This window comes from Rhinoraja longicauda, chromosome 26 (genome assembly GCF_053455715.1).
Source record: "Rhinoraja longicauda isolate Sanriku21f chromosome 26, sRhiLon1.1, whole genome shotgun sequence".
NCBI lineage: Eukaryota > Metazoa > Chordata > Chondrichthyes > Rajiformes > Arhynchobatidae > Rhinoraja > Rhinoraja longicauda.
The window spans coordinates 26682750-26699522 of record NC_135978.1 but is presented as its reverse complement, the minus strand read 5'-3'; the positions used below and the strand labels follow the sequence as shown (position 1 = coordinate 26699522).

General features: G+C 52.6%; 1 protein-coding gene across 1 annotated transcript; it reads right to left on the bottom strand.

The window, feature by feature from the left end:
* Positions 1 to 547: 547 nt before the first annotated feature.
* Positions 548 to 14436, bottom strand: mrps23 (mitochondrial ribosomal protein S23). Its single transcript, XM_078422088.1, is given in 7 exon segments — positions 548 to 1403; positions 6934 to 7057; positions 10824 to 10869; positions 10872 to 10900; positions 13105 to 13171; positions 13174 to 13280; positions 14262 to 14436. Coding segments are annotated over 7 exon segments (618 nt in total). The 5' UTR covers positions 14306 to 14436; the 3' UTR covers positions 548 to 1202.
* Between the last annotated feature and the right edge of the window lie 2337 nt (positions 14437 to 16773).

Genomic DNA, 16773 nt, shown 5'->3' with positions numbered 1-16773 from the left:
GTCTGAAGGAGACTTATAAAAGAAGTGTTAGCCCTTCCGACAACTCAAAGTTTGATTAGTGCGGGTGTCAGAGGTGATGGGGAGAAGGCAGGAGAATGGGGTTGAGAGGGAGAGACAGATCAGCCGTGACTGAACGGCGGAGTAGACTTGATGGGCCGAGTGGCCTAATTCCGCTTCGAAAACTTAAGTGAGAGAGGTGGTAAGAATCAGAGAAGGAAAGGAATTTCTGAGCCTCGTCGGGCGGAGTGGATGACTGTTAGTGTGGATGGGGTGGAGAGCAAGAGATTGTAACTGGAAACTGCACCCCCCCCCCCTCTCCCCCGAACATCCTAACCCACTGACATTTGGTACGACAGCTAACTACAAAGTGCTGGTGGAACTCAGTGGGTCAGGCCGCATCCTTGCGGATGGAAATGGGCAGGTGACCTTTTGAGTTGGGGCTCTTCTTCAGTCGGTTCCAATCAATGTCAAACAACACCCTTAAAATGGCAGCTGCTTACAGCTCTTTTCTTTTTTTTTGCAAAATAACAACTTACAATAAAAGGTGCCAGTGAATTAACTTTACGATTTTATTTGCATATTAAATCATATTTCAAGAAACACAAGTGGCTACAGATGCTGGAATCTGGAGCCAAAGCAAAACAAGCCGCAGGAGGAACCTGGCGACTCGGGCCGCATCCGTGGAGGCAGGGAAATGGTTTTGTTGTAGTTTAGTTTAGAGATACAGCGCGGAAACAGGCCAAACGGGTCCGCACCGACCAGCAATCCCCGCACACTAACACTGTCCCACACACCAGGTGCAGTTTTACATCTGCACCAAGCCAATTATACCAAGGCAATTAACCTACAAACCTGCACGTCTTTGGAGTGTGGGAGGAAACCGGAGCTTCCCGGAGAAGATCCACACGGGTCACGGGGAGAACGTACAAACTCCGTACAGACGGCACCCGGGTCTCTGGCGCTGTGAGGCAACGACTCTACCGCTGCGCCACTTTTTAAACATTTATCTGTCAGGTTGTCATACAAGATTGGGAACTTCATCATCGGAATGGTGCTCTGTCCTTCTGCCTCCACTGATGATTTCTGCAGTGTGTTTCAAGAAGGTGGCTGTAGGCCCTGAGCCTGTGTGCCAAGGACACTTACAGTCAGATTCCACCCCTTGAATGTCCGCCGACACGCAGGGGCTAGCCTGGCGGGTTGCTTCAGTGCTCCGGGAGGCCGCCAGTCTGCCCTGTGCGTGTGGCTCCGCTCACTGTGGCTGGCTCTGGGGACCCTGGCTGAAGATCAGCCTCCTTCCTCTCCTCCACTCCTCCCTCCTGCATATCCTTCAGCATGTCCTGCAGCTTGAAGTCCAACACCGGGCTCCGCGCCACCGCCTCCTGGTGGGAATCGCTCGGCAAAACCTGAATGTTCACAAGAGGGTGCGGAGTCATAGGTTACCACAGCCTGGAAACAGGCCCTTCAGCCCAGCTAACCCGCACCAGTCAGTCAGACGGAGATAATCAGAACCTTCTTCCTAGGTTGGAAAAGTTAAAGACGATAGGACGCGGCTTCAAGGTGAGAGGGGTACACCTCTAGTCTCCCTCTCCGCTGACTCTCAGTCTGAAGAAGGGTCTCGACCCGAAACGTCACCTATTCCTTTTCTCCAGATATCCCACCTGACCCGCTGCGCTACTCCTGCGTTTTGAGTCTATCTAAAAGTTTAAAGGAAACGGACAGGGCAAATTATTTTTACACGAAGGGTGGTGGGTGTCTGGTACGTACGCGCTGCCAGAAGTGGTGGTGCAGGCAGATACGACTGTGGCATTCAAGAGACTTAAGAGGATAGGCACGTGGATATGGAGGGAATGAGGGATATGGATTATATGGAGGGAATGAGGGATATGGATTACATGCAGGGATGGTCTTGGCATCATGTTTGCCACGGACATTGTGGGCTGAAGGGCCTGTGCTTGCACTGTACTATGTTCTATGTTCTCATTAAACTCCAGGGCCTGTAGGAGACTGCAGAGATGTGGAGGTTCAAGGCCACAGAGAGATGTGACTAGAGGAATGAAAAACCTATTTACTATTTTGATACCGCAGCAAACTGGTTTACTTTTTAGACTTTAGAGATAGTGCAGAAACAGGTCCTTCGGCCCGCCGAGTCTACGCCGACCAGCGATCACCCCGTACACAGGCACTATCCTACACACTCGGGACAATTTGCAATTTTACCAAAGCCAATTAACCTACAAACCTGCACGTCTTTGGAGTGTGGGAGGAATCCGGAGCACCCGGAGAAAACCCACACGGTCACGGGGAGAAAGTACAAACGCGGTACAGAAAGCACCCGTGGTCTGGATCGAACCTGGCTCTCTGGCACTGTAAGACAACAACTCTACTGCTGCGCCACCGTGCTTTAGCAAGAAGGTCTGCTGGAGGAACTCCGTGGGTGGAAAGGAATGGCCAACATTTCAGGTTGGGACCCTGCACCTGCTGTTGCTCCACCAGCAGCACGTTTACTGCTCCAGATTCCAGCGCCAGCGGTCTCCCCCGTGTCTGCTGGTTAACAGCATGCCACACACAACGTGAATAAATAGACAGACATTTCACAAAAAGCTAGCAGCTGTTTACTATTGAGGGCACTGGAGCCCATTCCAAAGGCAGTTATCGGCACCTAACTCAGCAGAGAAAGACACAAAGTGCTGGGCCAAATCAGCAGGCCAGACAGCATCTCTGGAGAACGGGGATAGGCGACGTTTCGGGTCAGGACCTTTCTTCAGAGACTTGGTTCCACCTCATCCGTGTCTGTCAGTACCACACTCAACCCACAGAGGGAGCAAAGATGGGAATTCAGCAACAAAATGAGGCAGTGGCAACAGCTAATTTAAACTATGCTTACATCAAGCATTTAACCTTTGCAGTGTCTTGATGGAAAAGAAGGAAAGAACACCTAGAAAATCTACTGGCTGCTAATTGCATCATTGATGAGGAGGCTGCAGCAGAATATTTGGAAAATCAAGTTACAATAAACAAGACAGACACAAATTGCTGGAGTAACTAAGAGGCTCAGGCAGCATCTCTGGACAGAAGGAACAGGAGACCTTTCAGGTCGAGACCCTTCATCAGACAATACGAGTCAATATGATTTTATGAAAGGGAAATACTATTTGACAAATATCTATATTCAAAGGCACAGAAACATGTTTTGTGTAAGATGTTACCCCTCAGGTCCCTATTAGATTTTTTTCCCCTCTTACCTTAAAGTATGTCCTCGATTTCTCGATTTCCCCTACTCTGGGCAAGAGACTCTGTGCATCTACCCGATCTATTCTGCTGGCATATTTGTACACCTCTATTAGATCACTCCTCATCCTCTTCTCTCAGTGCCACGTGAATTTTTGAAATTCTCTACTGCGGTGTCATTGAAGGCATTCCAAGGTTCAAATCCCCAGACTGCAAAGGATTCAAGTGTTAAGAGAATGGAATAGAATACTCTTATCGTCACATGTGAAATTCTTTGCTTGCATACCTTATAGTTTAGTCGCTCACAAAGGGCGCTTAGAAAGTTAGATTCCCCCTTTGTTCTTCCCCCCCCCCACACCAGGTCTGCATTGTCCATTGATCGGTCCCCTCACGGGGAAGAGGATCGAAAATTGAGGCCAAAACTGGACCAGCTCTGATCTTATGAAATGTGGGAACGAGCCAGAGACAGACAGACAAACTCTTGCTCCAATATTTGCTAAATCCTTCTATTATCTTCGTGGCCAATTATGTTACTGACATGACAATCTCCTCCACCACTGCACTCCCTCGTGATCTCTGCTCTCCTCTGATCCTCACCGTTTGCTCATCACCAGTGACGGTGGCTGCTGCCTCAGCGACTGGCAAGGCCCCATTTCCCAGGCTTCTCTGCCACTTTCTCCTCTTCTGAGCTGACCCTTAAACCCCGGTTCCTGGACCTAACGGTTCTGATGTGGCCCCAAGGGTCAGACTGTGTTTGGTAATTGGTCTGTGAAGCACCTTTTGCGAAGGTTGCCATGGTAACGGTGGCCTGTGGAAGTAGGCTGCTGTCACACAAGGCAAGACAAGGCCATGACAGAATTGTCAGCGAGTTTACAACTCAATTACCTGTCATCTCTCTTCACTACAGACAAACAAAACTTGCCAAGTCAAACAAACAGAGAGAACGAGGAACCGATGCAATTAAGCATTGATCGATAACTTATACTTGGACGGTGAGCTTGAACGCTAATCAATCCCAAAGACCTGATGTGTAAGAAGGACCTGCAGATGCTGGTTTAACCCAAAGATAGGCACAAAAAGCTGGAGTAACTCAGCGGAACAGGCAGCATCTCTGGAGAGAAGAAATGGGTGATGTTTTGAGTCGAGAAGTTTCTTCAGACTTTAGGGATAAGGGAAACGAGAGATTTAGAAGGTGATGTGGAGAGATAAACAATGAATGAAAGAAATGCAAAAAAGTGACAATGATAAAGGAAACAGGCCATTGTAAGCTGTTTGTAGGGTGAAAATGAGAAGCTAGGAGAGGGAGGGAGGGAGGGAGGGAGGGAGGGAGGGAGGGAGGGAGGGAGGGAGGGAGGGAGGGAGGGAGGGAGGGAGGGAGGGAGGGAGGGAGGGAGGGAGGGAGGGAGGGAGGGAGGGAGGGAGGGAGGGAGGGAGGGAGGGAGGGAGGGAGGGAGGGAGGGAGGGAGGGAGGGAGGGAGGGAGGGAGGGAGGGAGGGAGGGAGGGAGGGAGGGAGGGAGGGAGGGAGGGAGGGAGGGAGGGAGGGAGGGAGGGAGGGAGGGAGGGAGGGAGGGAGGGAGGGAGGGAGGGAGGGAGGGAGGGAGGGAGGGAGGGAGGGAGGGAGGGAGGGAGGGAGGGAGGGAGGGAGGGAGGGAGGGAGGGAGGGAGGGAGGGAGGGAGGGAGGGAGGGAGGGAGGGAGGGAGGGAGGGAGGGAGGGAGGGAGGGAGGGAGGGAGGGAGGGAGGGAGGGAGGGAGGGAGGGAGGGAGGGAGGGAGGGAGGGAGGGAGGGAGGGAGGGAGGGAGGGAGGGAGGGAGGGAGGGAGGGAGGGAGGGAGGGAGGGAGGGAGGGAGGGAGGGAGGGAGGGAGGGAGGGAGGGAGGGAGGGAGGGAGGGAGGGAGGGAGGGAGGGAGGGAGGGAGGGAGGGAGGGAGGGAGGGAGGGAGGGAGGGAGGGAGGGAGGGAGGGAGGGAGGGAGGGAGGGAGGGAGGGAGGGAGAATGCCGGGGCTACCTGAAGTGAGACACATCAATATTCATACCACTAGGCTGTAAGCTCCCCAAGCGAAATATGAGATGCTGTTCCTCCAATTTGCGTTTAGCCTCACTCTGACAATGGAGGAAACCAAGGACAGAAAGGTCTGTGTGGGAATGGGAAGGAGACTTAAAGTGTCCAGCAACCGGGAGATCAGGTTAGTTCACGCAGGCTGAGCGAAGGTGTTCCACTAAATGATAGCCCAATCTGCGTTTGGTCTCGCCGATGTAAAAGAGTCCACATCATGAACAACGGATACAGTAGATGAGGTTGGGGGAGATGCAAGTAAACCTCTGCCTAATCTGAAAGGACTGGACAGAGTCGAGGGAGGAGGTATAGCGACAGGTGTTGCATCATCTGCGGTTGCTGGGGAAGGTACCTGGGGAGAGGGTGGCTTGGGTGGGAAGGGATGAATTAACCAGGGAGTTGCGGAGGGAACGGTCTCTGCGGAAGGCGGAAAGGGGTGGAGAAGGTAAAATGTGGCTAGTGGTGGGATCCCGTTGGAGGTGGTGGAAATTTCGGAGGATTATGTGTTGTATGTGACGGCTGATGGGGTGGAAGGTAAGGACTAGGGGGACTCAGTCTCTGTTGCGACTAGGGGGAGGGGGAGCAAGGGCGGAGCTGCGGGGTACCGAGGAGACACGAGTGAGGGCCTCGTCTATGAAGGGAGAGGGGAACCCCCGTTCCCTAAAGAATGAGGACATCTTGGATGTTCTAGTCTGGAACACCTCACCTTGGGCGCAGATACGGCTTAGACGGAGGAATTGGGAGTAGGGGGATAGTGTCTTCGCAGGAAGCAGGATGGGAAGAAGCGTAGTCGAGATAGTTGTGGGAGTCAGTGGGTTTGTAATAGACATCAGTCAATAGTTTATTTCTTGTGATGGAGACTGAGATCAAGAAAGGGGAGGGAGGTATTAGAGGTGATCCAAATAACACTGCAGGAGGAATGGGTGGAGATGGAACAATATCTGATGATTTACTTCCTAGGGTTTAGAAAGAGGCGGCTTATCATGTATCTGTACACTGTAAATGTCTCGATTGTAATCATGTATTCTCTTTCTGCTGACTGGATAGCACGCAAAAGCTTTTCACTGTACCTGGGCAAACATGATAATAAACTAAACTGTAACTGTAAAGATGCTAGGTAGACACAAAATGCTTGAGTAACTCAGCAGGATAAGCAGCATCTCTGGAGAAGGAATGGATGACGTTTCAGGTCGAGACCCTTCTTCATACTGATGTCAGGGGAGTGGGCGGGACAGAGAATGTAGTCGTAGACAGTAAGACTGGTGGGAGAATTGAGAAGGGGAGGGGATGGAGAGAGAGGGAAAGCAAGGGCTACTTGAAGTTAGTGAAGTCAATGTTCATACCGCTGGAGTGTGAGCTACCCAAGCAAAATATGAGGTGGTGTTCCTCCAATTTGCTCTGGGCATCACTCTGACAATGGAGGAGGCCCAGAACAGAAAGATCAGAGTGGGAATGGCAGGGGGAGTTAAAGTGCTGAGCAACCGGGAGATCAGGTAGGTTTTGGCGGACTGAGCGGAGGCGTTCAGCGAAACGATCGCCGATATGCTGCCTGACCTGCTGAGTTCCTCGAGCAAGTTACTGAAGCACCTCGTCTCAGTAAACCGGCACTGACAGAGAGAGCTGCTGCGGCCAAACTGTGCCGTACGTACCCTGGCTCCGGCCCTCCTCCGTAAAATGATCCCATCTGCCAGGAGGGCCTTGCTGGTCGCATCGAAGAGCTCCCCGTCGTCGACTTCACCTTGCTCCTGCAAACCCCGGTACTTCTCCACAAATCTAGAAACAACAGTTCGGACAACGTGTGAGCCCCAGTGCCAAACCAGCAACCCAAACAGCCCACCGCGGGAGAAGACGGCAGGGGAAGAGAAAAGACATTCTGGCCTTCCATCACAGTGAGGAGGTGACTGGAGGAGACTCACTGTGATGGATGGTTCTTTTTGTTTGGTGTTGGTTTATGATTGTGTGTGTTATTGCTTATTTTTATTGCTCTTATCGTTGGACTGTGGGTAATCTTTCATTTCACTGCACATTTATGTGTATGTGACAAATAAACTTGACTATTGACTACTGCCAAAGCTTCCTGCCAATCCTGGCTGGAACCTGAAGGCATCAAAACTGAAGCTCCACTTGTGGGAGAACATCACTTTCACCTTATCAGACGTTTTCTCATGTGATGGAGGAACACTTTAATACAACTTTGTCTAGACACCAATGATGCAATCAGGGTTCATTAACGGGCGGCACGGTGCCGCAGCGGTAGAGTTGCTGCCTTACAGCGCCAGAGACCCGGGTCCGATCCTGACTGCAGGTGCTGTTAATACGGGGGAGTTTGTGCGTTCTTCCCTGTGATCGAGTGTACAGGATGATCGCTGGGCGGCGCCGACTGCGTGGGCCGGATGCCTACTTCTGCACCGTATCTCTAAATGGTAAAGAATGGAGAGACAGGGAACTGCAGATGCTGGAATCATGAACAAAACACAACGTTCTGGAGGAACTCAGCAGGTTAGGCAGCATCTGTGGAGGGAATGGACAGGCAATGTTTCGGTCAGGACCCTTCTTTAAACTGGCTCCTCAGAGTTAATTAATACCCACCACTGAAGCACAGAATGGGGTTACAGTGCAGGGGGCAACTGTTTGGCCCATTGAATCTGGACCAGTTCGGTGGGTTAAAGGGCGTTCGCACATTGTATCTCTAGACTAAACTAATCTTCGGTAAATCTCTTTGGCATTCTCTCCAAATCCTTCACACCTTTCCTTAAACACGATGCCCAGAACTGAGCACAGTGGTTTATCGGTGGCCAAATCAGCATTTTATAAATGGTCATCACAATGTCTTTGCTCTTGTATGCAACACCACGCATTATTAATCATACATGCTTTTTTCTAACCATTTAACCTACCCTGCCACTTTCAACAAATTGCACACGTAGCCCCAGATCTGTTTGTTTTTCTGTCTCTTTTAGAACAGTGTTCTCTAGTTCACACGGACACAATCTGCAGATACCAGAATCTTGAGCAAAAACACACTCAGGGGGAACTGGGGATGAAGGGTAATCTGACAGAGGTGTATAAGATCATGAGTGGAATAGATCAGGTAGATGCACAGAGTCTCTTGCCCAGAGTAGGTGAATCGAGAACCAGAGGGCATAGGTTTAAGGTGACGGGAAAAAGATTTAATAGGAATCTGAGGGGGTAACTTTTTCACACAAAGGGTATGGAACAAGCTGCCGGAGGAGGTAGTTGAGGGAGGGGCTATGCCAACATTTAAGAAGTTAGACAGATACATGGATAGGACAAGTTTGGAGGGATATGAACCAAGCGCAGGCAGGTGGGATTAGTGTAGCTGGGACATTGTTGGCCGGTGTGGGCAAGTTAAGCAAAAGGGCCTGTTTCCACACTGTGTCACTCTATGACTCTATAATCAATGTCATATCCGTGATACAGGTCCTTTATTCCATCGCCTACAGTCTTGATAAATGTCTTTTGGAGGCCCATACATATTATCATAGATTAAGCTCCTCGTGTACAGGTTAGTGTTCAGCAACCTGTTCCCTTATCTCTGCCAGCTGTAATGCGCTCCCACCACCACTCACCCCAGTCTCCCCTTCTCACCCCAGTCTACTTCCCTCAGGGACCACTCTCTCCCTGTCCATCCTTCTCCGTCTCTAAGCACTCTTCCCTCACCTCCCCCTCACCTCCACCCAAGCGAGGCAAAGATTCACCTGCACCTCCTCACACCTGTACTATTGTATTCAATGGTCCCAATGAGGCCTCTTCTGCATCATCGAGTCAATGCAGATTGGGCAACCACACTGCCCTGGGCCTGTGCTCCGATCCAACTTGAGCTCCCAGCTGGAAGCTATTTCCACTCCCCTCCTCACTCCCACACTGGCCTGTGTGTTCTGGGCCTCCTCCACTAGCCTAGCCAAGGTGAGGCTAAATGCAAACGAGAGGAACAGCACCCCTTTGGATTGGTTTAGTTCAGTTTAGTGGTACAGCACGGAAACAGGCCCTTCGGCCCACTGAGACCGCGCTGACCAGCGATCACCCCATACACTAGCATTATGCTACACACAAGGGACAATTTACAATTTTTACCGAAGCCAATTAACCTACAAACCTGTACTTCTTTGGAGCGTGGAAGGAAACCGGAGCACCCGGGGAAAACCCACATGGTCATGGGGAGAACGTACAAACTCCGTGCAGGCGGCACCCATAGTCAGGATGGAACCCGGGTCTCTGGCGCTGTGAGGCAGCAACTCTACCACTGCGCCACCAAGCCGCTCTTATGAACATTGAATTCTCCAATTGTAGTTAACACGCCCCATTTCTTCCCCTTCCCCCCCTCTCTTTCCTGTGCAGTTCTGTTTGTCCCGTTACACAATGGACCTGGAGACCTTGTGTGTAGGAAGGAACTGCAGATGCTAGTTCAAACCAAAGATAGACACAAAAAGCTGGAGTAACTCACCGGGACAGGCAGCATCTCTGGAGAGAAGGAAGGGTCGAGACCCTTCTTCAGAAGAGTTTGGACAGGGTGCAAATGGTTTACCAGAATGCTGCCTGGATTAGAGGGTATTAGCGATAAGGAGAGGCTGGGCAGACTTGGATTGTTTTATTTGGAAAGTTACAGGCTGTGGGAAGACTGAATTGAAGTGTATAAAACTATGAGTCACAGATAGGATGGTCAGAATCTATTCCCAAGGAAAAAAATTCAAAGACTAGGGGACATAGCTTCAAGATGCTAGGGGTAAAGTTTAAAGGAGATGTTCGGGGCAATTTTGTTTGTGTTTTTTTTACACAGAGTGGTGGGGTGCCTGGACAAATTGCCAGGGGGTGGTGGTGGAGCCAGAAACACTAGTGTTGTTTAAGAGGATTCTAGATAGGCACATGGAGATGCAGAGAATGGAGAGATATGCATCAAGTGCAGGTGAAGGAGATTCGTTTAGTTTAGAGATAGAGCAGGGAAACAGGCCCTTCGGCCCACTGAGTCCGCACTGACCAGCAATCTCCGCACACTAACACTATCCTACGCACACTAGGGACAATTTACGATTTTACCAAGCCAATTAACCTACAAACTCCTGTACGTCTTTGGAGTGTGGGATGAAATCGGAGATCCCGTAGGAAACCCACGCAGGTCACGGGGAGAACGTACAAACTCCGTACAGACGGCACCCGTAGTCAGGATGGAACCCGGGTCCTCTGACGCTGCAAGGCAGCAACAATACCGCTGTGCACCGTGCCGCCCACAACTTCATCTTGTGTCATGTTCTGCGTTGGGGGATATTGTTTTTTTTCTATATTCTCTGTACCCACTGAGCCATACTACATGAATCTGTATCTTACCTTTGTATGCCTTGTCCACATTTTACCCTGCCCACGACTAAGGACCCAAGTGTGACACAATGAAGCTGTCTACTTCAGATCTGATCATTGGGTTTTTCATTGGACACTTCAAGTGATAATGGCAAAGCAATTATACTGGTTTGGGAAGGGGGGGCGGTATAGGGCGAGGTGGGAAAGTAATCAAAAGATTTTGTACCTCTGGCATGTGGAGATGAAATTTGATCGTGCAAGGTCAAATGCTCTGGCCCGTTTCCATACACCTCGTAGAACTTCCTGCAGTTAAGAGAACCTGAGAATGAGATAAGATTGAACCACAACGCAGTAGGTTTGCTCTAACCATCTCCCAGGGATCACCGTGTACTGTGAGGCAATATCGTACCTTTTTCCCTTTTTCCCCAGATCACGCTGTGGTCCTGTTGGAAGCGAGTGTCCAATGGTGCTTTATAACAGGTATAACAGGTATAACAGAGCTTTATTTTGTCGTTCGGTACCGAAGTACCGAACGAAACTACATTTGTGTGAAGTGCAAATGCACAGTGAAAGTCTTTTTTTTTGCAAACAGTCCAGTAGAGTATTTGCCATACTATCCCCGATTAGCAAATGTACATAAATAGTCTACTGAGCCCCGCATGCAAGAGGAGCCATGTTTTGATGCTATTTTCCAAGCCCAGTCCATGCTCCAGTTGTCAGAGGCGAAGCCCCAGGCCGTTGCAAGCCTCCAGCCATCGCCTTCCTTGGTGAGGTCAGTGTCCTGGAAAAGGGTGGCAGAGGAACTTCTTATCTGAGAGGCGGAGTACAGATCTTAACCCATTTTCCACGCGCATCACAAAGATAGGTAGAAGGCTATGGGCCAAGAGCAGATAGATGAGATTAGCCCAGAATGCCAATTTGGCCGACATGCACAAGGTGGGGCCGAAGGGCCTTTTTCCTTGCTGTGTAACTCTATGACTCATTGACCTTAGACTTCCGGTAGTGCAATGGAGAGAGACTTTTACAGGCCCATGCCTGAGGTGGAGGGGATTTTAATTTAGTAACTGATTACAGAGGAATGATCTCATCTCACCCGCCGTTGAACCATATCGCAAAACTGGCTCTGCACTCAACTATTCCACTGATAACCTGGCTGTCCTCATCCTGGCAACCTCAAATTCATGGGCATTAACTTCTCAATCCTATAAACCTGTACGTCTTTGAAGCGTGGGAGGAAACCGGAGCTCCCGGAGAAAACCCTTGCGGGTCACAGGGAAAGCGTACAAAATGCGCACAGACAGCAACCATAGTCAGGATCGAACCCAGGTCTCTGGCGCTGTGAGGCAGCAACTCTACCGCTTCAACACTGTACCGCCCCTGGGCCGAATGATCTCCTGTTCCTAATTCACACACAAGCACAGAGAGTGGGGGAGGAGAGATTGGGGGGAGTGGGGGCAGGAGAGAGATTGGGGGGACGGGGGAGGAGAGAGATTGGGGGAGGAGAGAGAATGGGGGAGGAGAGAGATTGGGGGAGGAGAGAGATTGGGGGAGGAGAGAGATTGGGGGAGGAGAGAGATTGGGGGAGGAGAGAGATTGGGGGAGTGGGGGAGGAGAGAGATTGGGGGGAGTGGGGGAGAAGAGAGATTGGGGACGGGGAGAAGAGATTGGGGGAGTGGGGGAGGAGAGAGATTGGGGGAGGAGAGAGATTGGGGGGAATGGGGGCAGGAGAGAGATTGGGGGAGTGGGGGAGGAGAGAGATTGGGGGAGTGAGGGGGAGTAGAGAGATTGGGGGACGGGGGAGGAGAGAGATTGGGGGGAGTGGGGGGAGGAGAGAGATTGGGGGGAGTGGGGGGAGGAGAGAGATTGGGAGAGTGGGGGAGGAGAGAGATTGGGGGAGGAGAGAGATTGGGAGAGTGGGGGAGGAGAGAGATTGGGGGAGTGGGGGAGAAGAGAGATTGGGGGGGACTGGGAGAAGAGATTGGGGGAGTGGTGGAGGAGAGAGATTGGGGGGAGTGGGGGAGGAGAGAGATTGGGGACAGGGGGAGAAGAGAGATTGGGGGAAGTGGGGGAGAAGAGAGATTGGGGGACGGGGGAGAAGAGATTGGGGGAGTGGGGGGAGGAGATTGGGGGAGTGGGGGAGGAGAGAGATTGGGGGAGTGGGGGAGGAGAGAGATTGGGGGAGTGGGGGAGGAGAGAGATTGGGGGAGTGGAGGAGGAGAGAGATTGGGGACGGGGAGATGAGAGTCTGGGGGTAAACTTGATTTACAGGACCCCGCTGGGGGGAAGAAAGGGGACATGAATACATTAATGGCTTTGAAAACGCAGATTGAAACTTTAATGCTGAGACTTTGCTTGGCTGGGGAGCTTATCCGTATTCACAGGACTGGGTCATCCTTTGGCTCACCAACTCTGCACTGACCATCAACAGCCCATTCACCTTAATCTGCCCGGCTGGCTGGTTTTCTTGTATTTACTCTTGGTTGTAAAAAGTGCAAAGCAGAACTTACGCTCGAATCATGTCTTCCTGATAGAAGATCTCCTGAACCGGGTCAAGGGACCTTGCAAACCTTTCCTTGGTTTCTGGTAGAAAGGTTCACGTGTCGGTGGGAATGCAGCATATACATCATACCAGCAGGGCTTCTGAGATTCATTCAGCACACCAGAACGCAGCAAGTCCCGGATCCTACATTGTAAGCAATGTTAGTATTATCCCCTCACCCCAATCTCTCCTCCCCTCTCACCCCAATCTCTCCCCTGTAAGTCCCACAATCTCTCCACCCCCCGTCCACCAATCTCTACCCCCAGCTCTCCAACCTCTCCTCCCCCAGTTCCCCAATCTCCCCCCGTCCCAGCCTCTCCTCGCCATATTCTTCCCTTACCCCATTCTCTCCTCTCCCCAATCTCTACCCCAGCGCCACCTAATCTCTTCTCCCCACCCGTTCCCCCAATCTCCCCCTGTCCCGCGGTCTCTACCCCCCCACCTACCCACACCTAAACCTTCCCACTCCCCAAACTCCCCACTCTCTCCTCCCCCGGCCTTACCCACCAATGTCCCCCTCTCCCCAGTCTGTCTCTCCTCTCCCCCCACAACCGCCCAACCGATCCCTCTACCTTCCCACTCCCCCCCCCTCCCTCCACTCTCCCCCTCCACTCCTCCACTCTCCCCCCCCACTCCTCCACTCTCCCCCCCCCACTCCTCCACTCTCCCCCTCCTCCACTCCCCCCCTCCACTCCCTCCCGCTCCTCCACTCCCTCCCCCTCCACTCCTCCACTCCCCCCCCCCTCCTCCCACTCCCCCCCTCCACTCCTCCACTCCCCCCTCCTCTCCACTCCTCCTCTCCACTCCTCCCCCCCTCCCCTCCTCCCCCTCCCCCTCCACTCCCCTCCTCCACTCCCCTCCCCTCCCCCCCCTCCTCCACACCCCTCCCCCTCCTCCACTCCCCCCCTCCTCCACCACTCCCCCCCCTCCTCCACTCCCCCCCTCCCTCCCCCTCCTCCACTCCCCCCCCTTCCTCCACTCCTCCCCCTCCCCCTCCACTCCCCCTCCTCCACTCCCCCCTCCTCCACTCCCCCCCCCTCCTCCACTCCCCCCCCCTTCCTCCACTCCTCCCCCCCTCCCCCCCTCCCCCCCCCACCGATCTCTCCCCCCCCCCACCCCCCGGACCTGGTGAAGACGCTGCCCACTTTCTCCAGCCGGCTGCCCGCCATCTTGTCGCCGGGGCCGGGGCCGGGGCCGGGCCGCTCCTCCAGGGCGCGCAGTCGCTGCCCCGCCAGGCGCGGTGCGTCGATCACCGGCACATGGATGTGCAGCGCCTGCAGTGGCTGGCCGTCTGTCTGTCTACCCACTCACTGCCCCCCCCCATCTGTCTACCCACTCACTGCCCCCCCCCCCATCTGTCTACACACTCACTGCCCCCCCCGTCTCTCTGTCTACCCACTCACTGCCCCCCCCCATCTGTCTACACACTCACTGCCCCCCCCCCCCCATCTGTCTACCCACTCACTGCCCCCCCCCCCCATCTGTCTACACACTCACTGCCCCCCCCGTCTCTCTGTCTACCCACTCACTGCCCCCCCCATCTGTCTACCCACTCACTGCCCCCCCCCCCATCTGTCCTACACACTCACTGCCCCCCATCTGTCTACCCACTCACTGCCCCCCCATCTGTCTACACACTCACTGCCCCCCCATCTGTCTACCCACTCACTGCCCCCCCCCCATCTGTCTACCCACTCACTGCCCCCCATCTGTCTGTATACACTCACTGCCCCCCATCTGTCTGTATACACTCACTGCCCCCCCATCTGTCTGTATACACTCACTGCCCCCCATCTGTCTGTATACACTCACTGCCCCCCCATCTGTCTGTATACACTCACTGCCCCCCCGTCTGTCTGTCTACACACTCACTGCCCCCCCCCCATCTGTCTACACACTCACTGCCCCCCATCTGTCTGTATACACTCACTGCCCCCCCCCATCTGTCTGTCCTACACACTCACTGCCCCCCCCCCCATCTGTCTACACACTCACTGCCCCCCATCTGTCTGTATACACTCACTGCCCCCCCCCATCTGTCTACACACTCACTGCCCCCCCCCCCCATCTGTCTACAGCCCCCCCATCTGTCTACACACTCACTGCCCCCCATCTGTCTGTCTGTCTACACACTCACTGCCTCCCCCCGTCTGTCTGTCTACACACTCACTGCCCCCCCCCGTCTGTCTGTCTACACACTCACCACCGTCTGTGTCTACACTACCCCCGTCTGTCTGACTACAATACTTCGGTCTGTCTACACACTACCCCTCCTGTCTATCTCCCTGACTACATACTCCACACTACCTTTCTTGTGTCTATCTATCTACACACTCCCTCTTCTGTCTGTCTACACACACACACACTCCCCCTCCTGCCCTAGTGCCCCACTCTTTAACAGCAGCCACACTCATAGGCACATCTGCCCTGTAAAAAAATGCTTCAAGAAGCTAGAGTAAAACAGAACAAAAACTCGTCTACCATAAAAAGAGAAAATGCTGGAAACACTCAGCAGGTCAGGCAGCATCTGTGGGGAGTCACGGGGTCATACAGCAGGGAAACAAGCCCTTCGGCCCATCTCATCCATGCTCATCAAGTTGGCCCGTCTAAGCTGATGGGTAAAGCTACATCTAATATCAATTTGGCCCATATCCTTCCAAATCTTTCCCATCCATGTATCTGTCCAAGAGTCTTTTAAATGCTGTTATGGTACCCAATTCAAGCTAACATTGACAAATTGAAATATCATTACTTGTGAAGGAGACACAAGAGAATGCAGATGCCAGAAACAAACTCAGTGCCGGAGGAACACAGTGGTCAGGCAGCATCTGTGGAGGTAATGGACTTACTGCATTTCGGGGTGAGATGCTGGACTGCATGGTCTCAAAGCACGGTCCCTGCTCCTCACGAGGTTGCGAACCTCCTGTCACTATTCTCTCGCTCTTCGCCCCCACACTGTGTGTGTATGTATATATATATATATATAGAGAGAGAGATAGTATATATACTATATATATATACATATTGGGCGGCACAGTGGCGCAGCGGTAGAGTTGCTGCCTTGCAGCGAATGCAGCGGCCGGAGATTCAGGTTCGATCCTGACTACGGGCGCCGTCTGTACGGAGTTTGTACGTTCTCCCCGTGGGTTTTCTCCGAGATCTTCGGTTTCCTCCCACACTCCAAAGACGTACAGGTATGTAGGTTAATTGGCCGGGTAAAATGTAAAAATTGTCCCTTGTGTGTGTAGGATAGTGGGGATCGCTGGGCGGCGCGGACTCGGTGGGCCGAAGGGCCTGTTTCCACACTGTATCTCTAAATCTAAAAAAATCTATACCTCTATATCTCTCTCTCCCTCTCTATCTTTCTCTTTCCATATTTTTTCATACATCTCTCTCTCTCTCTTTGGCAACCAAACTGATGGTGTACCTCAACTATTCCACGCGGGAGGAAATATGCGTCCCACCTGCTCAAGCCTGAGCTGCCGCGGACTCGGCCCCAATCCGTTATGGGGTTCAACTCAGTTTTCCCGTATAGCAAAGCTAAAGGTTACAGGCGTGCGAGTGAGGTTAAAGAAAGAGGAAAAGAGCCGAGTGCTTGCGCAAGGTGTACAGCGGGGGTCAAAAAATGGGAACATTT